At 43.6% G+C, this 25,429-nt stretch overlaps 2 protein-coding genes, 1 long non-coding RNA gene and 2 pseudogenes across 11 annotated transcripts in view; 4 read left to right on the top strand and 1 right to left on the bottom strand.

Annotated features, from left to right (window-relative positions):
• The window catches only part of LOC144280969 (sialic acid-binding Ig-like lectin 13), an 8,843-nt gene extending 4,522 nt beyond the window's left edge, over nt 1-4,321 (top strand). Inside the window, exons 5-9 of the mRNA XM_077843588.1 lie at nt 27-284; nt 366-650; nt 951-1,050; nt 1,395-1,476; nt 2,928-4,321. Coding sequence (XP_077699714.1) covers nt 27-284; nt 366-650; nt 951-1,050; nt 1,395-1,476; nt 2,928-3,152 — 950 coding nt within the window. The 3' untranslated portion in view covers nt 3,153-4,321. The remainder of the gene's footprint in view (nt 1-26; nt 285-365; nt 651-950; nt 1,051-1,394; nt 1,477-2,927) is intronic.
• LOC144281030 (uncharacterized) overlaps nt 1-11,197 on the bottom strand; it is a 19,221-nt gene extending 8,024 nt beyond the window's left edge. Inside the window, exon 1 of the long non-coding RNA XR_013349485.1 lies at nt 10,631-11,197. This is a non-coding gene — a long non-coding RNA (uncharacterized LOC144281030). The remainder of the gene's footprint in view (nt 1-10,630) is intronic.
• On the top strand, nt 4,335-4,433 carry LOC144289421 (U6 spliceosomal RNA; annotated as a pseudogene).
• On the top strand, nt 10,829-25,429 carry LOC144280989 (SIGLEC family-like protein 1). Of its 9 annotated transcripts, XM_077843691.1 has the most exons (7): nt 10,829-10,957; nt 11,576-11,653; nt 20,304-20,399; nt 21,786-22,067; nt 22,189-22,294; nt 23,450-23,606; nt 24,579-25,429. In XM_077843691.1, the coding sequence occupies exons 3-7, from the start codon at nt 20,375-20,377 to the stop codon at nt 24,591-24,593; spliced, it is 585 nt and encodes a 194-aa protein (XP_077699817.1). In that variant the 5' UTR covers nt 10,829-10,957; nt 11,576-11,653; nt 20,304-20,374; the 3' UTR covers nt 24,594-25,429. The 9 variants fall into 9 exon arrangements, with proteins under 9 accessions (XP_077699817.1, XP_077699758.1, XP_077699759.1 ...); XM_077843632.1 differs by having other exon boundaries at nt 23,450-25,429; XM_077843633.1 differs by having other exon boundaries at nt 20,270-20,399; nt 23,450-25,429.
• LOC144281023 (proteasome subunit alpha type-1 pseudogene) lies at nt 14,904-17,709 on the top strand (annotated as a pseudogene).

Raw genomic sequence — 25,429 nt, 5'->3', positions numbered from 1 at the left:
GCTTAACTTTCTCTCTGTCTTGCCAGGAACTGAGGCTCTGGGGAACGATTCGTCTCTCCTACTTCAGGAGGGCCAGGCTCTGTATCTGGTCTGTATTGGTGACAGCAACCCTCCTGCTAGCGTGAGCTGGACCCGGGGTAGCCTGACCCTGAAGTCCTCACAACCCTCAAATCCTGGGATCCTGGAGTTTCCCCGGGTGGAACTGGAGGATCATGGGAAATACATCTGCCGAGCTCAGCACATGTTGGACTCCCTGGAAGCATCCCTGAGTCTACTTGTGAAGAGTGAGTTGGAACACACCTGCGAGGGCTGCCTGGGTCCTGGGGAGAGCGGCCTCCTCTGATCCTTCTCCTGTCTTCCCACAGACCCTCCAAAGCTATTTGGTCCCTCTTGCTCCTGGGAGGGTAAGGATCTGCACTGCCACTGTTCAGCTCAATCCCAGCTGCCCCCCTCTCTGCACTGGCAGCTGGGGGAGGAGCTGCTGGAGGGGAACTATAGCAACACCTCCTTGACCATCACCTCCAGTGCTGCAGGGCCCTGGGCCAACAGTAACATGAGCCTCAGTGGACCACTGGACTCAGGCCTCAGACTCAGCTGTGAAGCCTGGAATTCACACGGGAAACAGAGCACCACCATTCTGCTGCTGCCAGGTCAGGGGGGTATAAGGGTAATGCCCAGGGAGATGGTAGTATGATCCAGGATTCTGGAAGAAATTGAGGAGAGAAGTGGCTCTGACTCAGGCAAAAGGGCACTTGAGGTCAGATTTGTCTATAGATTGTCAGGGGAGGGGTTGGGGGAACCGGAGGCTAGGATCACATAGAGGGGTGGGGGACAAAGAAGCCAGCCCTGGGTAGAAGTGGGCACAGCCCTGGGCCATGGATTCCAGAAGGTTGGATGCTCAGATGCCTGCCTAGTAGGATTGGAGTTTACCCCAGATCTCTCACCTGCAGGAAGACTGGGGCCCAGGACATGTGTGGTTCAGGGGGCCATCTGGGGAGCTGGTATCATGGCTCTGCTTGCTCTCTGTCTCTGCCTCATCATCTTCTTCGCGTGAGTGGTGGCCCCAGTTTGGGTGAAGGCCTCATGAGGTTGGGTGGGGAGGGGACTCAAGGAATCCCTCATTCTCAAAGCACAGAGCTAAAGAAACCTGACTAGGTGATGAAGCCAGAGAGGAGGCAGTTCGTCATCCTGATGCAATTCATTGAAGCAGCATCAGGAATTTAGCCTCCTGACATCATGGCTGTGGCTAGGGTTCCCGCCATCAGGAGGAGGGAACACGTGGTCTCTTCCTGGTCTCTGCAGCCAGACAGCATCCCTCATGCTCTGCCTCAGTTATCCTTCCAGGCTCCCAGCAGTGAGCAGCCAGGCTGAAGGGCCCTGATCTCTCTCCTCAGAGTGAAGACCTACAGGCAAAAATCAACCCAGAAAGCAGTGCACAATCATGGTGTCCATCCAGCATTGGATACCATCTCCCAGGTGAGTGGCCAGGGCATCTTTCATCTTTCTATCTGGTGTCTTGGGATGAGCCATGGGGCAATTCATGACTGTCAGCATGCCAAAGGATAAGTTCCTCACCGACTTCCCAAACTCAGTTCTTCCTCAGGATTTCTGGCTGCACTCAACTCAGAGACCTGAGAGCCATCCTTTCCTCTCCCCTCTCCTCCACCTACCACAGCCAGTGATGGACCGAGTCTCACTCATTTCCCTTTTAGCAAAGCTTTTTTTCCTTTTAGCCCCTTCCCTACTGAGCCCTTACTGTCTCCCTTCTGGGTCACTGGTCTTGCCTCCACCACTCCATCTCTCCACCTCTCCGCCCAATCTTTGGGCAAGAAATTCCCCCAAACAGCTGCCACCCCTGTGCTTGCTTCCCACTATCTAGACCAGCATGGTCCAACAGAAATATCATGTGAGACACATACGTAGCTTAAAATTTACTAATGGCCACATTTAAAAAGTAGAAAGAACCATGAGATCAATTTTAATGTAATGTATTATTTAACCCAATATGTTCAAAATATTATTTCACTGTCATCTCATCAATAATCAATGTACAGATTATTAATGAGATAATTTACATTCTTTCTTCTTCTTCTTTTGGTACTAAATTTTTGAAATCCAGGTTTTATTTCATACTCATGGCACACCTCCTTTCAGAATCGCCACATTTCATTTGCTCTGTAGCCACATGTGGCTAGGAGCTACCGTATTGGACAGTAGTCCAATTTCCTCAGTCTGGTGTTCTGTGATCTGTCCCCTCCCGAGTTCTCCAGCCCACTTCCTGCCCCTGACCACAAAATTAGCTCCTTATCCCCAGGCAAGGCTTATTCTCTGTGACTTTGTGCCTTTGCATGCATAATTTCCTGTGACCTCCCCATTTGCACTGGCCAGACCCTAATCCCCTTTCATTCTCCAGTTTAAATATTCCCTCCCCTATGCAGGCAGACTGTCATCATGCCTTCCTGTAATAATCAAGGCCTATCCTCAGCACCCTGTGAGCCCCTGGGCAGACAGGGCAGGTCTCTGTGATTCTCACCCACTTATGGCACCCTGCTTCTATGCATCAGATCACAATTTGCAATTAGATCATTTGCATGTGTACGTGCGTATAGCAATTTGATACTCTCTCGTTGCCCTGAGAGGCTGAGGTCAGAGATCATGTGTGCTGAAGTTTCTTGACTTTGCTTACTCTATTTTCATATCTGTAAAATAAGGATAACAGTTATATCATCCACCGGAGAGTGGGGAAGTTATAAGGATTCAATGCCATTGTGATGAAAATTTGTTAAAGATACAAATGAATGAAAGAGTGAATGAATGAATGGATGGCTGGCTGGCTGGATGGATGGATGGATAAATGAATGTTCAGGAAATGGGCATGAAGTGGCTAAATGAGAAAGTGAACTCCAGACCCCACTTCTCTTCTCCAGACCCAAAGGCCAGCTCCGATGCTTTTCCCTCATTCCACTCAGGATCACCTGAGCAAACCCTGGTCAGACAGCCCCTCAGAGCCCCTGCCCCAAGCTGCGGCCACCTCCCCCTCGGAGAAGGATCAGGAGCTCCACTACGCCAATCTCCGCTTCCATGGACTGAAGCCACACAACTTTCAGGACCAAGAGACAACTGAGTATGCAGAGATCAAGATCCAGAAATGACAACCCCCAACCCGCTCCTGTCACTGGGAAGGCCAGCTCTGACTGGGCAGGACATCTCTGAAAAAATGCATGTCAGGCACTGATTCTCTATGAATTGACTACCCTCTGAACCAAAGTTTATAAATGTGAATGTGACACTCCTTAGAGTGGCTGAAAGCCACAGTTAAGTTCAAACAGCAGGCAAACCACTTCACCTCCCTGTGTTTCCTCCTCTGTAAAATGGGGGATAATATTCATTAGGAACATTGTTCCGTGGGAGAAAAAATGTACCATTTTCATTGTTAGATATATCTCGTGTTAAGTTTCTCTCGGGATGGAGGGAGATGTCAGCTTCTGAACATATACTCTCTCTCTTTTTTTTTTTTTGGTAGTGAGGGGTGGTTCATGTATTATTTTTAAAAGTAAATCTATTTCTAAATGTAACTCTCTGGTGGGAGTAGGTATTTCCTAATACATATATCTAACAAAAGATTCATCCACAGTATAAAAAGAATATACAAGGATCTTCCAAAAATCAGTAACAAAAAAGGCAGGCAACCCAATAAAAAACGTGAGATATTCAAGGGGCCAATAGGTACATAGAAAGGTGTTTAACTTCAGTAGCTGTCAAGGAAATGTGAATAAAAACCCCAATGCTGTGCCATGGCGTGGCCACCACATTGGCTAAAATAATATAAACAATATAAAGAATATCAAGTGTTGAAGACATTACATTGAATGAAATAAGCCGTCCCCAAAAGACAAATATTGCATGGTTCTAGTTATATGAAGTATCTAAAGTAATGAAATTCTTAGAAACAGCAAATGAGGGAAATAAGAAGCTACTTTTCAGTAGGTAGAGTTTCAGTTCTGCAAGATGAAGACTTTTCTAGAGCTTAATGAAGTGCATATAGTTAACACCACTGTACCATACACTTAAAAATATTTAAGATGGTAAATTTTATGTTGTTTTTTAAAGCAATAAAAAGGAATAATATATAGAGGTTACCAAGGGGTTGGGAGGTTAGGGGTGTGGGTGGATAGTTAATATTTAATGGGTACAGAATTTCATCCATCTAAGGATGGATAATGGTGAAAGCTGCACAATGTGAACATACTAAAGCCATTAATTGTACATCTATGACAACAAATGGTATGTATACTTTGCCACAATAAAGATTTTTTTCTTAGAGCATATCAAATGTGCTTCAGCAGCACATATACAAAAATTGGAAAGATGCAGAGAAGATTAGCCCCTGTGCAAGAATATAAAGGGTTGATGAAGATATGTAGTAACTGGAACTCTCATGCATTACTAAGGGTAGGAGGAGAGAGAATTGGCACAACCACTTGGACAAATGTCACTCTCTACTAACACTGAGCACAGGAGCCAGCAATTTCACTCCAAGGTGTGTCTCCAACAGAAGTGCCTACAAACGTTCACCAAATGTGTACAAGAATGTTCATGGCAGTTCTGATTGCCACAGCTGAAAAATGGAACGTGCCCAAATGCCCATCAACAGTAAGACAGGTAGATAGACTGCAGAGTATCCATGCAGCGGAAGAAGCAAATAAAAACATACAACACATGAGAATCTTACAAACATAATGTTGAGTGAAAGAATGCAGACACAAGAGTCCCCACTATGTGATATCTTTGATATAAAGTTTAGAAATAGACAAAGCTAATCTTTGGTTTTAGAAGTCCAGATGCTGGTTACTGTTGGAGGGTAGTGACAGGAAGGGGCCAGTGGAGACCTCCTGGACTCTTCTGGTAAAGATCTGTATCTTGATCTGGGTGAGTCCAACTGCTCGGATGTGGTTACTCTCTGAAACATTTCTGAGTAAAATATTTGTGATTTGTGCCCTTTTCTGTATGAATAGTACTCTTTAACAAAATTTACATTAAGATTTTAAAGATGGGGTGCCTGGATGGCTCATTCGGTTAAGCATAGAACTCTTGCTTTCAGCTCAGGTCATAAACTCAGGGTTGGGACCAAGCCCAGAACTGGGCTCCATGCTCAGCGAACTCTGCTTCTCTCCCTTTCTTTCTCCCTCTGCCCACCCCCACTCTCGCATGCACTCTCACTCAAATAAATAAATAAGATTTTTTTTAAGATTTTTTAAAAATATTATCCTCATAATTATCTAACTCTGATTTCTATCAGACTGTAAGCTCCCCAGGGCAGGGACAGCACTATAACCGGCCCTATGTTTTCAAAGCCCAGCCTTGGACACAGCACATGAACTGAGCTCAGCAAACCTCTGAAATGCCTTGCACTCGAGTGCAAGGGGACAATGTTCCTGGGCTCTGCTGGGGTCTCCAGCTTGTATTGCCAGCCCAGGGCTCTCTTCTGGACTCCAAATTCCTATGTCTTCTTGAACATCTCTCCCTGAAGCACCATAGGCTCCTCACTTTCAATGCATCCCATACTAGTTCCATATCTTCCCTCAAGTCTGGTTCTTCCCTCCGTTCTCCATCCAGGATGTGGGAAAGTCCATCTGAGGGCATGGCCCCTGATAACCGCCATCTTGGCAAGGAGAATATAATGCTCCCATGCCTGCACTAATTACAACTTCCCGTCAGGGCGCAATTTCTGGTCTGATACTCACTGAGATCTTGCGAAACAGGCCTCTTCCTCTTCTTCAACCTCACAGACTCCAGTTTAGGCTCCTCTCTGCCTGTTCCTCTAAGAGGCCACTGTCTGAACTACTTCCTGAATCTGGTGAGTCTTCATCTTTTCCTCCCCCACTGGAGGCTAGGAGGTCCCCTTGGCCATGGTAAAAAGTGCCCCAAAAGGCAACTACCAGGTCCTGGCCCAACTTCCAGCATGAAGCCTTCTTCCACCCCTTCCTGCCATCCTGGGAAAGATTCTGGAACTCCCTCCTCTGGAACCCTCCACAGACCCTATTCATCTCTAATCAGTGGGTCTAGAGACCATCTAAGTGGTCTTTGTAAAGGGGGTAAGGGACAGTGATTAAATGTTTAAGCCCCTTCATAATAGCCAAAAGATAGAAACAGCTCAAATGCCCATCAATGGATGAATGGATAAACAAAATGTGGTGTATCCATATAATGAAATATGATTCGGCCATAAAAAGACTGAAGCCCTGATACATACCACATGCATGAACCTCAAAAATATGCTAAGTGAAATCCTCCAGACACAAAGCTCACATATTGTATGATTCCATTTATATCAAATACGCAAAATAGGTAAATTCATAGAAACAGCAGATTAGGGGCTGCCAGGAGCTGTGGAGAGGGTGACTATTTAATGGGTGTAGTGTTTCTTTTTGGGGCGACGAAAATGTTCTGAAATCAGATAGAGGTGGTGGTTACACAGCATTGTGAATGTACTAAATGCCTCTAAATGTTCACTAAATGTTCATAAAATCATTTATGTTATGTGACTTACCTCTTAATTAAAAAAAAATAATTAAAGTTCTTCAAAATCATTCTGCCAGAATTCAAACATCCACTTCACCACTTAACCTGTTGCTACCTCCACTTGCTCCTCTGTCAAATGAGGATAACAACACTCCCTAGTTCACTTGGTGGTTTTAAGAATGCACTGAATTAATGTACACAGGGCAGCACTGTGCCCAGTGTGCAGTGAACGGCTCTGGGAGCCTGGTCAACATGCATTCAGCCAAGGGCCAAACGCTGCCCAGGTCATCATTCAACTGGCCAAACAATCTCTAGGTTTCAACCTGTAGATACATGATGTTGAGTTTTCCACCCCACCCTGATCAGGTGGGTGACTCTGTGTTCTCAGGGAAAGGCCACTCATGTGCAAATGAACAAAAGAGAAGTATAAGGCTTATTTCAAGTCTTCACAGCCAGAGTTTTGTTTCACTTCTCTCTCTCTCATTGCCAGTCTTCATGAGTCACCAAGTTCCTGATCTGTCCCCTCCTTTGCATGTCCAGATCAGGTCTTACTTGACCTTCATTCCTCCAGAACATTAAAACAGCCACCTACCCAGCCTCTTGGCTCCCCATCAGACCATCTGTTCCTCCCCTGCTAAATACCCTTTCGTGTCTGCCCTCTCCCTCCAGATGAGGGGCCAATTCCAGTGAGAGCTACTCAAGAATTTCCACAATCTCACTGTTACCTGCCTCATCCCTTTCTCTCAGTCACATTCTTGCCACTTCTTGAACATTCCATGGCCTGTTGTGCTCTCCCTACTTCATTCACATGGTTCTATCTCATAGTGATAGTGTCCCCTTTCTCCATCTTCACAGCACGTATATATCTTCTGAGATCAACTTCCTCAGACAAGCTGCATTCTCTAACTGACCCCCACCCTCAGCCCTGCATTTTCCCATGGGTTGGATTAGGAAAGGAAAAAGATTTCAAATAAACTGCCTAACGTCACCTATTAAGGAACCAGACAAAGAAGAATAAACTAAACCCAAAGTTAGCAGAAGGGTTGAAATAAAAAGATTAAAATGGAGATGACTGAAAGAGAATGAAACAACAATAGAGAAAATCAACAAGACCAAAAGTTGGTTCTTTGAAAAAGATCAGTAAAATTGGCCTACGCTTAGCTAGATCAACTAAGAAAGAAAAAGACTCAAATTACAAAATGAGGAATAAAACTGAGGACATTGCTATTGATTTTACAAAAATAAAAAAGATTATAAGAGAGTACAATGAACAATTGTACAAGTTGGGTAACCTAGATAAATGAACACATTCCTGGAGACAAATAATCTAGCAAGATTCAATCATGAGGAAATAGAAAATATGATAGACCTATAATTAGTAAGGTTGAATCAGTAATCAAAAACCTCTCAACAAAGAAAAGTCCATGATCAGATGGTTTCAATGGGTGAATTCTACCAAACATTTAAAGAAGAATTAGAGATGCCTGGCTGACTCAATTGGTAGAGCATGTGACTTTTGATCTCAGAGTTGTAAGTTCAAGCCCACACTGGCTGTAGAGATTACTTAAAAATAATATCTTTAGAAAAAAATAATAAGAAAGAATAATAAATACCACCCCTTCTCAAACTCTTCCCAAAAAGATCAAAGAGCAGGGAATAGTTCCTAACTCATTCCATGAAGAGTTTATCCTGATGCCAAAGCCAAAGACACCACAAGAAAATGAAACTACAGACCAATATCCCTTAGATATGACAAAACACAGGCAACAAAAGAAAAAGAAGGTAAGTTGAACTTCATCAGAATTGAACATTTTTGTGCTTCTGATGACACTTTTGACATTGTAAAAAGGCAATCCACAAAATGGGAGAAAACATTTGCAAATCAGAAATGTGATAAAGGATTAACATCCACAACATAGAAAGAGGTCCTACAACTCAACAACAAATATAATAACCCAATTTTTTTAAATGGTGAAGGACTTGAATAGACATTTCTTCAAAGATATATAAATGGGAAGTGAACATATGAAAAGATGTTCAACATCACTAATCACTAGAGAAATGCTAATCAAGATCAAAACCAGAAAAAAATAAGGTTGATAAAGTTGTAGAGAAATTGGGACCCTTGTGCACTTATGAAGAGAATGCAAAATGCTGAAGCCACTATGTAAAACAGTATGGAGTTTCCTCAAAAAATTAAATGTAGAATTATAATATACCAAATAATTCTACACTGGATATTTACCCAAAGAAAACAAAAACACTAATTCAAAAGGATATATACATCCTTATGCTTACTGAAGCATTATTTACAATAGCCCAGACATATAGGTAACCCAAGTGTCCATTTGTCCATTGATAGATGAATGGGTGAAGATGTGGTATATGTATACATATACATACTGACATTACTCAGCCATAGAAAAGGATGAGGTTTTGCCATTTGCAACAATATGAATGGACATGGAGGGTATAATGCTAAGTGAAATAAATCAGACATAGACAAATACCATATGATTTCACTCATGTGGAATTTAAGAAACAAAACAAATGAACAAACAAAGATAAAAAGACAAAAAAATACTCTTAAATATTGAGAACAAACTGGTGGTTGCAATGAGGGAATTGGTAGGGGGATGAGTGAAACAGAGAATGGGGGTTAAGATACACAATAAGGGTGATGAGTACCGAGTATGTATAAAATTATTGAATGACTAGGGACACCTGGGTGGCTCAGCAGTTGGGCATCTGCCTTCAGCTCAGGGCATGACCCTGGAGTCGCAGAATGGAATCCCACATCGGGCTCCCTGCATGGAGCCTTCTTCTCCCTCTGCCTGTGTCTCTGCCTCTCTTTATCTCTGTCATGAATAAATAAATAAAATCTTAAAAAAAAAAGAATTATTGAATGACTATATCGTACACCTAAAACTAACATATCACTCTATGTTAACTAAACTTCAATTAAAAAAAATTAAGGGACATCTGGGTGACTCAAAGGTTGAGCATATGCCTTTGGCTCAGGTTCTGATCCCAGGGTCCTAGTATCTAGTCCTACATCAGGCTCCCTGCATCTCCCTCTGCCTGTGTCTCTGCCTCTCTCTGTGTCTCTCATGAATAAATAAAAATCTTTTAAAAAAAACATTAAAAAGCATTACCCCTCAGGAATATGCAGTTAAAATTACAATAAGGTATCACTACACAAACAAAATTTTAATGGCTAAAATTAAAGACCAGCTATTATCAGATGTTGACAAGGATGTGGAGCATCTGTAACTCATAGGTTGCTGGCTCAAGTGTTAACTGGTTCATCCACTTTGGAAAATTCTTTGGCAGTATTTGGCCAATTAAACATATGCCTAGAGGACACCTGGGTGACTCAGCGGTTGAGCATCTGCCTTCAGCTCAGAGCATGATCCTGGAGTCTGGGGATTGAGTTCCACATCTGACTCTCTACATGAAGCCTGCTTTTCCCTCTGCCTATGTCTCTGCCTCTCTCTCTCTCTCTCTCTCTCTCTGTGTGTGTGTGTGTCTCTCATGAATAAATAGATAAATAAAATCTTTTAAAAATAAAATAGTCAAATAAAAAAATAAATAAACATATGCTTAAATATGAATTTTTTTGTTGTTTTCCGTTTAAGAAATATTTATTGACAAGTACTATAGGAGATACAAAGAGGACTCTGACATCTGTCCTGCCCAAAAGGAGCTTACAGTCTAGTAGGAGACAGAGTACATACATGGGACATGATGAGAGCTATGTTTCAGTAAGATGAATCAATCTCATACTGCTAACATGAAACTTTGAGTTCCTGTTCCCCCAGCCTGTTCATGATTAAATGAAAACTTATTGATGAATATTAAATATCCTCAATATTCCAAGCATGCAAGAAACTTCAGTAAAAACAAAACAAAAAAGAAAACAAACAAACAAACAAAAAAAACCTCACCTCTGGCCACAGTGAGCTTACATTCTAGTGAAATAGACCATAAGCAAAACTATATTTAATAGCAATAAATGTCTTAAAATTTTTATGGTTAATTAAGTACTTAATGAGTACAACGAGGAACTGAGCCATCAGAGTTGGGAGGGTGGCGTGGTTTTCCTTACCAACATCAAAGCCTCTCCAAGAAGAAAGCGGACACCCACATTCCCACCGCACCGCGCGCCGCTCCTGCCTGCCTGGTTGCAGCTGCCTCATTGATTGGCTGCTGGGTAAGAGCGTTTGCAGCACTGATTGGCTGCGGCATAGGCCTGTGCCGCCGCTGATTGGCTGTAGAAGAGGCCCCTGCAGCCGCTGATTGGCTGCAGGGTAGACGCGCCCATGCAAGGCCAGAGCTCAGGACCAAAGGAGACTTCAGCCACTGCACATCTTCCCCGTGCACAGATGAAAGCTAACTGTTGTCACGAGCTCTTCTTGCCTTGTTGGCTTTTCTGGTAACCGTTGGGTGCGCGTCTTGCGTTGGGACTGCCCAAAGTGGGCTACCAGGAAAGCGGGGCTTCTCTGTCAGGCAGCCCTGCTCCGCAGATACGGGGTGGGTTAGACCCCAGGGCAGGGCCTTGAGCCTCTCAGGGGGACCGAAACCCCTGCTGGAGCAGTCAGCAGCAGCCGCTGGCTCATCAGTCCGCCCGTCACCAGGAGCCTGACTGAATTTAGCCTGCCACCAAGTAAGTCACTTGGTCAGCCCCAAGGGCAGCCAGAGGGTCCTCAGGTGATCTGTTGATTAATGATCAGATTAGTGCCCGTAGGAGGCAACAGGTAGTTCCTTGTGAACCAATTAATCAGTTAATAGGATAATCCACCCATTTCCCTTCGCAGACTGCCCTGTTAGTTAATTACGCACCCTCTGAAGCAGGCTCTTAATAAGTTAATCTCCCTGTAAGGCGCTCAGTCGTTGGTCCCACCGTTATCCCAAGTGTCAGCCAATTAATCCACTTCACTGTTAGTCTTTGGTTTCCCTATAAAATCAGATTTCCGGTCAGCATAAGTAGGTCAGTTGATCCAAAAGAGGGTCCTTCCCACAGCAAGATGGGAAAACCCTTTTTACCACTTAGATTTTGCCAAAGAAATACACCATCCCAAGTGTGCTGAGGACAAAGGATTTCCTGGAGCCCTTGGAACAGGAGCCAAAGGTAAAATGGAGAAGAGAAATGATGGGCAAAGGGAAATGGTAGAGGGAGAAGAGTAGAGAGGGTGGTTGGAGTCCTCCTGTGTATCTCTAAAGACTGACAGAGAAGAAATCAGAGTTTTAGAGCTAGATGGATCACTATATCCCAAGTCATAAAACCCACTCATGTTACAGATGAGGAAATCAAAAGGAAAAGTGGAGAGGAGAAAATATTTGGCCAAGGCTATTCAGTGATTTACTAGCAGAGCCTGGGCCAAGACCCAGACAGGGCTCATCCCAACATCCAAATATGGTTTTATATCAGAGAAGGGCAAGGGGGGTGCAGGGGTGGGGGGGATTGGCAGTGCAAAAAGGCAGCAGATGTGGCTTTCCTTCCTCTAGGTTTCTGCTCAACTGTCACCTCCTCAAAGAGGCCTTCTGTGACCACCCTACCTCAACTGTTTCCCCATGGCCACCACCCCATAACCCTCTATCTTATTATCCTGCATTATTTTTCTTCATAGTACTTAATAGTTATCAAATTATCTTAATTGCCAACTTGTTTATTGTCTGCCTTCCATACTAGAATGAGGACATGGATTGTCTCATTCTTGTTCACTGCCTTATCCCTAAAACAGTGCCTGACATAAAGAGGTACTCAAAATGTTGGTTGTTAGAAGGAATGAATGAGAGTGCCAGTCATTAGGGAATGTGCTTCCTGAGACTCATTAGAGGAAGCAGACTGAGTTTGGAAGTAGAGAGCCTCCACAGAGTGGCAGGACATGAGGTCAGAGAAGCAAAGTTCAAGAAGGCTACCAGTACAGAACTTTGACTTTTACTCTGAGTGAGATGAGAGCCACTGGAGAGTTTTGAGTGGAGAAAGGGTGGGATCTTACTGAGGTGTTGATAGAGTCCCTCCAGCTGCCACTGTGGGGAATAGAATGGACAGAGACTAAGGTAGAGCAGCAAGTCCAGTGAGCAGGTTACTGTAGCAATCTGGGTGAGAGAGGATGGTAGTTTGGGCCAGAGTGGCCTCAGTGGAGGTGATTGATTAGAAGTAGTGAGATTTTGAATTTATTTTAAAAGCCGTGCCAACATTTTCTGACATGGCTGTGGACTATGAGAGAAAAGAGAGTCAAAAGGGACTCCCGAGGTTTTGATTCTTGATTTCTTCCTAAGTATGACTTCATTTGATTTAGAGACGTGTTTCCTAAGTCTGAGGTGATTGATTTTTTTCTCCTTTTTCTGAGATGAGAGCAAAGATATTTAAACTTTTAACTTTACTTTCTACCCTTACTCTGCTGATGGTTGGCCAAACAATATAAGTAGTTTATATATTTTCTGTTCTCTTGAAAGTTAGTGTGGAGAAAGAGGAACTTGAGTTTTATTATTTTTTTAAGATCTTATTTATTTCTTTATGCAAGACACAGAGGCAGAGACACAGGCAGAAGGAGAAGCAGGCTCCCAATGGGGAGGCTGGTGAGGAACTTGATCCCAGGGGTCACGAACTGAACTGAAGGCAGACTCTCAACCACTGAGCCACAGGTGCCCCAAGGAACTTAAGTTTTACATCTGTCTCTAAGTACACTTGCTCAGTGCATTAAGGAAGTCACTTACTTCTCCAAGCTTCAGTTTCTTCCTCCACAAGAAGGAAATCCTAAGACTTAATTCCTTGGAGTTTCTGGAAATAAACGAAGACTGCTCAAATGAGAACAAACAAGTTACTTATTCAGAGCTTGCTGTAGCCAGAGTCAGCCACCATCACTTGCATTCGGCCAACAACTCAAAGGCAGGTAGCATAGTGGGAAAAAGAAGTTTCAGACAGGGTCTGCTTAGAGATTGTGATCATAGGTAAGCTGAAGGTTAGCTAATTACAAATTGGGGTATCTTATGTGATTGAATTGTGAGCAGATTTAACTTTCTTTGATCGGTTCTGAGCTGGAAGCAGGGGCAAAAAATAGGGAACCTGGTATTCATTGCCCAATCCTGACTGTTCTGTGCCAATTGCTGCAGATATTGTGGTTTGGGACTGTTCACTGACTTTGCAGTTGGAAACAGAAATTAGATTTGTGAGAACCTAGTTCAGTGAAACATACGTTTTGGGAAGGAGTAAGGATGTGAAGTCAGGGGATGATGAATATTTTTTTCATGTCCCCAAAGTCACTTGTGGACATGAAAATGCAACTGTTCTGCAATTAGATATAAGAGGTTAATGTTACCAATTTTTAAAAAAATTATGGATCCAACTCTGGAAGAGTTGACTCGGTGGATGCATAAAGAAATTCAAAATCTCAAGAAACAAATTAAATGTACAATCCTTTTGGCTAGTTTTATCTATAAAAGCTAAAATGAAAGTAAAGAAAAGCGCTGGAGTGGATCCTGACACTGGGCCAAGTTTGATTTCTGTCCAGTCTGAACTATGGCTGCTAACCTCAGAGCTGCTACTAAAAGGAAAAGCCATGTTGAAACAACAGGTAGCAAAGAAAATTAGAGTAATTCACAAGAGAATGAAAGACAAAGGGCTGGGGTGGCTGTCTGTTAAACATCTGACCCTTGACTTTGGCTCAGGTCATGATCTCAGGGTCATGGGATCAAGTCCTGTGTGGCTCTGCTCCCCACCCCCATGCAATCTTTCTCTCAGATAAATAAATAAAATCAGAAAGAAAGAAAGAAAGAAAGAAAGAAAGAAAGAAAGAAAGAAAGAAAGAGAAAGAAAGAAAGAAAGAAAGAAAGAAAGAAGAAAGAAAGAAAGAAAGAAAGAAAGAAAGAAAGAAAGAAAGAAAGAAAGAAAAAGGAAAGTGTCAAAGTGACTCATCCGGGGGATTCCCAGGTAGCTCAGGATTCCCCGGGTGGCTCAGCAGTTTAGCACCTCCCTTCAGCCCGGGCTGTGATCCTGGAGTCCTGGGATCGAGTTCCACATCAGGCTCCCTGCATGGAGCCTGCTTTTTCCTCTCTCTCTGTCTCTCTCTCTCGTGAATAAATAAATAAAATGTTTAAAAAAAAGGGGGGGGGGATTCATCCCAAAGAGACTGCCTTATCTTTAAACCATTATTAAGAAATAGAATGGACATTGATGGGATTAAAAACAGAGGTCTTAGAACAGTGCTCTTGGAGTTTGGGTGGACCAGGGGGAGCCCCAGATGGTCCCTCAACTTTGAAGGATCCTAATCAAGTCTATTCTAGTTACTCTAAATTGGAGGAATTTCAAAAGCCAGAAGGCAAATGTGACAATGGGACTCTAACTTCAAACTGCCTGAGGTGATGATCTCATAATTAATCAAGATAAAGATTGGGGCCGGAGGCCGCAGCGGGATCCGCGCCGGAACCGTGTTTCGCAACCAGTATGACAATGACGTCACTGTTTGGAGCCCTCAGGGCAGGATTCATCAAATTGAATATGCAATGGAAGCTGTCAAACAAGGTTCAGCCACAGTTGGTCTGAAATCAAAAACCCATGCGGTGTTGGTTGCATTGAAGAGAGCACAGTCAGAGCTTGCAGCGCATCAGAAGAAAATTCTTCATGTTGATAACCATATTGGTATCTCAATTGCGGGACTTACTGCTGATGCTAGACTGTTATGTAATTTTATGCGCCAGGAGTGTTTGGATTCCAGATTTGTATTTGACAGACCTCTTCCTGTGTCTCCTCTTGTATCTCTAATTGGAAGCAAGACCCAGATACCAACACAACGGTATGGCCGGAGACCATATGGTGTTGGACTGCTTATTGCTGGTTATGATGATATGGGCCCTCACATTTTCCAAACCTGTCCATCTGCCAACTATTTTGACTGTAGAGCCATGTCCATTGAAGCCCGTTCTCAATCAGCTCGCACTTACTTGGAGAGACATATGTCTGGGTTTATGGAGTGCAATTTGAATGAACTGGTTAAACATGGTCTGCGTGCCTTACGAGAGACACTTCCTGCAGAACAGGACCTAACTACAAAGAATGTTTCCATTGGAATTGTTGGTAAAGACTTGGAGTTTACGATTTATGATGATGATGATGTTCCTGGAAGGTCTTGAAGAAAGACCACAGAGAAAGGCACAGCCTGCTCAAACTGCTGATGAACCTGCAGAAAAGGCTGATGAACCAATGGAGCATTAAGTCACAAACCAGTCTATATGTGTATTATCAAATATGTAAGAATGCAGGAGCCCTTACTGATGACAGTAATCTATACTTTGAACCAAAAGATGCAGCGTGGTCTTCTGGTATGTTTTAGGAATCGGTCCAGATGTGTTTTTCCCAAGTAACTTGTCTGAACCATATAATGGTGTGCATTTTTCTTTGAGAGGGTCTATATAATCATTTTCTAGAAAGTATAGTTATCTGTACTAATGTTTTTATATGAAGAACATAGTGTCTTTGTGGTTTTAAAGACAACTGTGAAATAAAATTGTTTCACCTGAAAAAAAAAAAAAGATAAAGATTGGTTAAAAAAAAAAAAAAAGGCCTGGGTTCTTTGGCTCCATGCTCAGCTGGAGACTCAAAGCCATAGACACATTAATGGTAAAATGGTCTGGAGAAGAGATGTTTCTGGGACTCCTTAAGCTGGGCACCCCATGCATCGTGAGTCCTAGTGAGAATTAAAGTTACATTGGGAAGATACAGGAATACAAGTATTAAGGGGGTTAAAGTGAGGGTTTAAGATAGAAATGGAATACTTGAACAGATTTTATGTAAAGCCATTGTGTCTCTCGTTCCTTTATCTGAATGTAAGTAGGTGCCGTGTCTTACTAGAGGACATTTCCCTTACCTAGCACTATGAAACAGGAGGCATGTAAATCCTCCCTTCAACCAATATTGATTGGACATGCTAAATGGGAGCCAATAAAATTGCCCAAGCCCAAACAGGTTGTTAATTTGAAAAATATAGGCTATCTGGTGAAAAAAAGAAAAAATGTCAGATACCTACTGTTTGATTGGCTTATTTCAATTTTGGTTGACGCATATTCTACATTTGGGACTATGGCTAGCCCCTAACCATAAAGCTGCTAGAATGAGGTCTTTAAAGTCCTTATGGAAACTGCAGTTTATAACAAAAGCCAGTGAGCACCACCCAGTGGCGATCTCTGGGATTTTTCTTTTTAATCAGAAAATTTCCATTTTAAAGACAACCAGCTAGCTTGTTGGCCTTTGACTGAAACTGCCCATAAGAACTGAAGGAAGTAAAATAATCCTAAAACCTGAAATACTCATGATATCTTTGGTAATGTTGGATAAACTTGCTAATAATGAAGGCTATGCCCAGAAGAGTTTAGTAATAAAATGGAAATGGTTTATAGAGGAACATGCTACCAAGGGATTATGAGGAGGTATTCATTGTATTCACAAGCAGGTGGTCTTTTTTTCCCTCTTTTACCACCTGAGGCGATGCCAGATCCTATTGCTACTTGGATGGTAGCAATAAGTACCTCTCAAATGACCAACAAAGAGCTGCTTGGTTTATGGAAGGCTGTTCCAAGATGAATGAGTTCCTTTGAATGGGAAATATTAGCAATGGTATGCTAGTAAATATTTACTAACTGGATCTCCAAAGGGAAAAGAAAGCCCTGAATTGTAGCATTGCCAAACAATCCCCCCCCCCCCCACCATAGACAGTTTCAAGCTACCAATTCATGATACAGGATTAAGAAGAGATCCAGTAGCACACCATTATGTAGTATTTCCATCATACAGATTAAATAGATGTAAATAACCTCAAGAACACAGATAACAGTAAAATGTACTAGACAAATTAGGAACTAATCAGTTTCAAGTAATTATTACCTTTGTCTTTAACATAGTTTGTTTATGAATTTATATAACTTAATTTATAGTAATGACTGTGCTTTTGACACCCAGTTTGCAACATTCTTAAAAATTTAATAATTAGCTTCCTTAAGCTGGTTCACACAGGCTCCAGCACATTGATGGATGTTATTTAGAAACTGAGATTTAGGTGCTAGGCATGTTTATTGCTATGGATGTCTCATTGCTTCTAGGCTCTTTCTGTGAACAAAACATGGAAATAGAATTTGTTTGTTTTTTAACCACGGGTTTGTACTGATATTGCCAATTAAAATCAAACTTTACTTTCTTCTCTTAAATTATTGTATTTTGGGCAGCCCGGGTGGCTCAGCGATTTAGCACCTGCCTTCAGCCCAGGGTGTAATCCTGGAGACCAGGGATCAAGTCCCACGTCAGGCTCCCTACATGGAGCCTGCTTCTCCCTCTGCCTGTCTCTCTCTCTCTGTGTGTGTGTGTGTGTGTGTGTGTGTCTCTCATGAATAAATAAATAAAATCTTAAAAAAAATTATTGTATTTTATATTGTTTCTCTTTTTCCTTACTGTGAAAATCTTTAAAACATAGTTTCAAAATTACAATACCAATACTGATAGCTTTCTTTGTCCCCCCTTTAGACAGTACAGCCAAAGCACTGCGTTCAAAAGTTATTTGAAATAGATATTCTTCCAGAATTGTTCTATTATTGTGTTTGTTTACTAGCTCTTGTTTGTGTTCAATTTTAGGGTTTTGCTTTCTTTTTTCCCTTCTAAGTTTAAGTGACCTTTCTGAACAGTAAAATACCAATTTGGTTGGAAAGGTTTTTTTCTCTTTGACCAGAACCATGTTACCTGAATACGAGGACATATATGTAAGGGAACCTGGGAACATTACTATTTATTATCTTCAGTCTCTGTATTGGGGACAGTGCAACAGGGACAGTGGTGCTGAGATACCTGTTGGGTCCGAAGCCAGCAGTGTCTGCCACAAGGAATTATAGATGGACACAGGAAGGAATCTAGACAAAGGACACATCCCCTCATCCTGCCTTTTCCAGAAATTAATGCAGACATGAGAGACTTGTAGCCCAGAGAGGAAAAGGATCTGTCTGTGGTCCTCTGGGGAATCAGTGACATAGCTTACATAATCAGTGCTCCAATCCAGGGCTCCTGCTCTTAATGCTTTGCCAAAAAAAGAGGGGGGGGGCGAGATAATTTCATGAAAAGTGAGACTGACATTTGAACATTTATCAGTGACTATCAAAGGTCACTTTCTAAGCTGTTCTGAGATCACAAGGGTCTATTTGTTGTATAGCCTTCCCTTAAAGAGTTCAGTCTGAGGTAGATTCTCTACTAAGTTATTTCTTTTTTTTTTTTTTAAGTTATTTCTTTAGTTTCCCAACTAGAGTGACCTAACCAAATGAGAGTTTGTCTTCCTCATGTAAGGACATATTCAGAGGTAGGCTGTGCCGCCTGGTTGAGTGTCTGCCTTCAGCGCAGGTCATGATCCCAGGTCCTGGGATCGAGTCCTGTATCAGGCTCCCCACAGGGAGCCTGCTTCTCCTTCTGTCTCTGTCTCTGTCCCTCTGTCTGTGTGTCTCATGAATAAATAAAATCTTTTAAAAAAATAGAATGTTCCTTCATGAGCGGCACTCATCGTTGTAGATACTTCATGGCTGCCAAGTGGCTGTTCTACCTCTAGTAGCACATCCATATTTTAGGGAGGAAGGAGAAGGAAGTGACAAGGAAGAAGGAAATGACAATATTAGGAAAAGGAGACTTCCCCAGGAATCTTCAGCTCACTTCCACTAAAACAATATCATGTGTCCCACCTTAACTGCAAAGGAATCTAGACAAAGTGGTGCTTTAGCTTGCAGCATCACACCCCTAAACAAAGCTGGATTTGTTGTAACGAAGAGCAGGGTAGGTAGTTGTCTGGCTGCACAAAAACAAATAACTTTAGTAGAAGGAAAAAACTGATTCTTTCCTCAAAAGACAACAAATGAAATAATGTGGTAATTCTGGAAGGGGAAAGATTTCCCCACTTGAGACTGGGTAGGAAGATCAGGAAAGGTTGCATGCAGGAGGTGACACTGAACTCAGCTCTGAAATTGAAGTAGGATGTGAATGTGAATGAAGCGGAGTTGCAAGAGGAATAGCTGTGAAAGGGAGAAATCCCTGAATGATGGGAGAAGAATGTTTAGGGGGAGCACTAAAGAAGGTAGCGTTTTCCCTTTGGCATGGAAAATGTTGAGAAAGGCACAGGGAGACAGAAAAGCAAGGGTCAGGGAAAATTTCAGAGAACCTCATTTTCACAGCAAGGAAGTTTGGAACTTTTCCTATGAGTAGTAGGAATTCCTGTCCATTTTCGTTTTCCCAAAGGATCTCTGAAGGCTACCCCATCCTCTCCATCCTCACGGCCCACTCAGTAACGCAAGCATGTCATTCTTTCCTGACCACCTCTCCAGGTTCCTCCCTGGCCACTTGACCTGAGTTGCTCTGGTCTACACCATTTCTCCCGTGGCCCCAGTGGGCTATTCCAAACACCCAGACTGGCCCTGACCCTCTGAGGTACACAGCCCTTCCGTGAATCCCTATTAGCTTTGAGACAGAACCCAAAGACCCTAGTAACTGAGTTTCTCCCAAGTGGGCTGGGACTGGGAGGGAAAGACCAGAGGAGAGAGAAGGACACGTGGCATTGAGGCCTCTCAGAGGTGGTAGGTGTGCTGCCTGTCCCTAGATGCTCTTGAATATCCCATCCCACATAATTCCTGCTTCTGAGAGTGAACAGGCCTCCAGGATGAGCAGAGACAGAAGCCCCTGGCTTGCTAAGAATACTTTCTACTCTCCCAACCACACATCCTCTTCCAGTTATTCATCATCTCATCCCTTCTGAACCACACAGCTCTGATGTGAGAGCCAGCTGCGGCAAAGGTCCTAGCACCTCCTCTTCCTGAGGACTGCCGGCTGCTACAGATGGCAGTACCACTGCTGCAGCTGGGTGAGTGGGATGAGAGGCAGTGCTGGAGCTGTCTGAGGCTCTGGGACTGGGGTGGATGGGCTGCGGGGGTGTGAAAAAAGAGGACATAAGGGTGTAGGGTACCAAATAACCAACATGGTTTAGACTGTGTGCCGAGTCCTGGTGGGACTGGGAGAGTCTGGGGTGAACAGCAGATTGGGCCAGGGAGCTGAGTTGGGGGTGAGGGTGGGCGTTCAGCCATGGTCGTTGAAAGCATGAGAGCACTAGGAGCTGGAAGGCCCAGGGTTAGCCCATGTCTGTCATCCACAGGCATGCTTTCCCAGATGGTAAAAATAAATAATCCAGAGGACAAGCAGTGCGGGATAGTCCCTGCAAATTCCTCATTCCCTCAAGTGACCTAGATGAGAAGACCAAATCAAGGGTTACTGGTTAAGAAAAAATCACCCCTTTCTTCCTGTAACCTCAAACAACTCCAGTGAAAAAGTGTGTGGAAACAGTAAGAACCATTCCTTCCTTATTAACTGGCAAGTCACCAGTGGACAACATAGCCTACCTATTCTTTTTTATTTTTTTTAATTTTTTTTTTCAATTTTCATTTATTTATGATAGAGAGAGAGAGAGAGAGGCAGAGACACAGGCAGAGGGATAAGCAGGCTCCATGCACCGGGATGCCCGATGTGGGATTCGATCCCAGGTCTCCAGGATCGCGCCCTGGGCCAAAGGCAGGCGCCAAACCGCTGCGCCACCCAGGGATCCCTATAGCCTACCTATTCTATGTAGAGTGAGGCAGTCTCGAATATTCTTACCCAGAAAATACCATAGCAATCTCTGCTTAGGATGAGTGCTCAATCAAAGGTCACCTTGGACTGGGAAGAAAGAAGTCTAGAAGGGTGTTCTGTTACCCATTCTCCATATATTCAGCTAGGAACACTGCCAACCTTAGGGCATCCATTCTTACATCCATGATAGTATGACACAGGTTCAGAGAATACCCCTATTTTTCAAACTGGGAAAGAGCAGAGAGAGGAGAAGTGACTTGCCCAACGGCATCCAGACTGTAAGAGACAGAGTTGATCATAGGTGGATCTAAGGAGTAGAGCCTGAGGGATGGAAGGAAGAGGGAAGTAGGAGCTGAGACTGGGAAGTCTAACCTGGGGGTGGCAGTGGGGGTCAGGTAAGGGGTCAGAAGCAATGTAGATCCTCAGAAAGTTCCCTTGCCATTAGTCAGGTCCAGGTGAAGAGAGAGAATAAAGGAGAACTGGTCTGTGAAGCCTTGCTCCTCTGGGCTTCCAGAAAGTCTTTCTGAAGTTCCTTGGGAATCATGAATGAGGAGAAGGCTGGGTCCTGGAGGAAATGGAGAAAGGAAGTCAGGATTCCTTGCTAAATGCTGTCCCTACCTCCCCACAGCACCTGCCAGGCTGCTCTATTCCTCTTGTTCCTTGGAGAAGACTCTGCAGTGCAGCTGTTCTTTCCATGGGATCCCCACACCCTCTGTGCAGTGGTTGATGGACAGTGTCCCTGTAGGTGTGAACAACACAGATGGCAGACTCCAGGTGACTTCCATCTTAATTGCCCCCTGGGCCAACAGCACCATCAGTTTGACAGAGCAGCCAAAAATGAGCACAAGCCTTCTCTGTAAAGGGAAGAACCAAAATGGAACCCATGCTTTGAGCATCCTACTGATGCCAAGTAAGGGTAGAGGGGGCCCAGTGACTGGGTGAGGAAGAGTGGGAGGGGGAGGGAGCAGAGCTTTGGTTCCAATTCCAAGGCCTCAGGAGAGAAGCCTTTCTCACATGCTCCCTTTATCCAGGAAAGAGCTCTTTCCTTCCCACGATGTTCATGAAAGGGCTGATCCAGGGCGTTGTCTATGGAGCCATTACAACTGCAGTGCTGTTCCTTTGCCTCATCCCACTCATGTGAGTACCAAGGCTAAAATTCTACCTGGCAGGCCCTGGCTGCAGTGCTGGCATGGAAAGGGAAAGACAGGACCTCTGCCCCCCAAGGAGCTCAGGGTCTGGCAAGCTAAGAAGGCATCAAACATGGTTGCTACAGTCCAGGGCCATCAGGACTATGTTGAGCCACAAACAGTTCCAAGGGACAGGGGTTTTCAGTGAATTTCATAAAGGAGAAAGCAAAGGAGGAAGTGACAGTTCTGGAGAAGCCAGCAGAGTCCCCGGAGTGCTGTCTGAAGCAGTCCCGGGGGTGCTGAGTACTCATTTGTTAGGTGGAAAGTAGTATATGCATACCCCAGAGACACATTTGAGGAATTGCCAGTGTCTTTGTGCAATGTCAGGTGCATTGAGAATGAGAGGAAATGGCTAAAACTGAAGTTGGAAAAGCTTCTTGGTGTTAGTTTATAAAGACTCTTGAAAGTTGACTAAATGTATTGGCTAGAAGCCCAGAATGAGAAGGGCAGAGTTGCCAGAGGTCAGGCCAGAGAGTTTAGCAGGGGGGCCTCTGGCCAGTGCAAGTATCTTGGACTTGATCCTCAATTAGGATCCATGAAACAGTGCTAAACTGGAAAGGAAAGCTCCTCATACAAGGTGTCTGTACACAGATCAAAGAGCAAGAGCCCAAAGGCCTGAAACAAGGCAGGAAGTTGGTGCCACAGACTGCACAGCAAAGAGCCAGGTTTGAGCCAGGCAAGTGATGAGGTAAGAGAGATGTAAGAGTAGATGGCAGTAAGAGAGTAAGAGAGATGGGACTGGGGACTGACTGGCTATCAGAGGTGAGAAGGAAGAAACATAAGGTGGCAGGACAAACTGAGGAGCTATTTTTAGAGCATAATCAGCTGTACTTAAAGACCAATAACAATCCTTTACAGTTTGTAAAGCCCTTTCATAGCTGACCTCATCTGAGCCCCAGAGCCTAATAAGCAAGGTCTCCCCACAGAGGACAAAATCAATTCACAGAGAGGCTGTGTGGCTTGCCCTTGATAACACACCAAGCCAATGGGGTCATTGAGGCTCTAAACCAGAACTTCTGGTCAAGATTAGAGCCCTTGAGGCGGGGTGGGGGAGCGGTGGCATGGAGGTAGAGAGCCAGAACTAATCAAGGGGTCATTTCCTTAGAATGAAACCTATCAGAATGAAGCTGGCAAAGAAAATTACAGCCGTCAAAGTAGAAAAGAGCCCTAAAGTCAGAGCAAGCCAAGAATCCAAGATGTCTCTGAAGCCTAAGGAACAAGAAAAACCCACAATCACCCCAGTTTCAGAGAACTGGATATTGGTGGGTATCCATTGTGCCTGGAATCTTCTCTATCAGAATAGTGGCAATAAGACTCACAAAGAGAAACACAGACAGTGTTTAAAGGAATTATCATCCTCAATCCTATAGGGCATCTAGAATGCCAGAATGTGCTGGCAGACCACTTATGGATGATGAAGCTAAGGCCCAAAGAAGGGAAGATGAAAATTAAGACAAAGACTAATTCAAATCAGCAATGTACACACACACACACACACACACACACACCCCTTCACACTGAATCCACACTGAGAAGGTTGAAAGAGCCCCTAAGAGTGGTTGTGGCATCAGAGTGGAAACTAAAGGCTTTGGTCTCTGAGTGCCTGGCAGACTGGTCAACACAGTCTGTAGATGCCACAGGCCCAAGTTAGGCTGAAGTGCTTGAAAACTATGCCAAAGCCAAGGTACTCCTTCATTTACCTTGGACCCCACATCCTCAGCAGGGCTTGGAAGAGACAGGCCTCAGTATTATTTACAATTTATAATTCTCTAGGACTGGAAATGCCCTGCTGCCCTCCTTACACACTGTGCTAGGATATGGTGTTCCTTCGTGGATAAACCATACAACTGTTAAATTCTACCAAAGTGTCCTGCAGTATCTCCTACCTTCCATGCTGGGCAATGCTGGGGTGTCGGAAATGGATGAGACTCAAGCCCTGTCCTCAGAGAACAATCAGGCCGGTGGGAAGGCAGCCTTAAAGTAACTGGGCTGAGATGGAGTTATGGTTGCCCGGAGGTCTGGGCTCCTGGTGCCGGGAATGCACACAGAGAACCAGCAGGAGAAGACAGGGTCACAGACTCCAATCATGAGATTCTGAGAAAAGGTGAAACCAATGTCTGCTCCACATTGCCTTAATTCTGTACTTAGAGAGACAGGATTCTTTCCTTTTAAGATTTGAATACCTCACCTCTAGACCTATTCCAATATCTTCTTTCTTTGCCCCTGCTCTGTAGCATCCCTTACCCTAACCTTCCAGAAAAAGCAAGATAAACTGGAACTGATAAAGCCTGTGAAAACTACATGCCTACCTGGAGTCCCCTGTCTGTGGAATTACTAAAGTCCACAGAATCCTCAGCAACCCCAAAAATCCTGGAATCTATTAGTCCTTGGAGTCTCCTCAGCTCACAAGCTCCCTCAAGCCCCATCTGTCCCTCACACTGATGCTCCATTGAATAGGGTTACTCTGGGACCTGGTCTTAGAACCTTTCAAAGAAAATTCTATGATCTGTCATTCGGGTTAACTAGAAGAAATATGCCCTGGCCTGGAATGGTGTCAAAGGAAGGCAAAATAAATGTGAGACTATAATCCACCAAGAAGTAGCTTTTGAACCCCTACAGTATGCTCAGAACCTGGAATATACATATAACAGCACCAGACTTTAGAACCATCATATATAGATTGAGTACCAACTTCAGTGCTTAGTGGCTGTATACCTTTGGATAAGACCTTTCACCACTGCCCTGAGGCATACGTGGGTGGGGAGTGAATTAAAAGTGGTGTCCAGAGGTGCAGGTGGAGAAAAGACACAAAGACAGTCCCTGAATGCCAAGATAAAGCATTGAAGTTTTATCTTCTACAATCTTAATCCTGATTCCCTTAGAATATAAATTCCACAAGAACAGGGATCTTGTCTGTCTTGTTTTCTGCTTATACCACCAACACCTAGAATGGTACCTAGAATATAAGACTCTCAAAAATGTTTGTTGATAAGGAGGGCATGTGATATGATGTGATAAGCATTGGGTGTTATATGTTGGCAAATTGAATTGAAACTTAAAAAATAAAAACCATATTAGAATAATA

Source organism: Canis aureus, chromosome 1 (assembly GCF_053574225.1).
Source record: "Canis aureus isolate CA01 chromosome 1, VMU_Caureus_v.1.0, whole genome shotgun sequence".
NCBI classification, from domain to species: Eukaryota; Metazoa; Chordata; class Mammalia; order Carnivora; family Canidae; genus Canis; species Canis aureus.
This window is presented reverse-complemented; position numbering and strand designations above follow the sequence as displayed.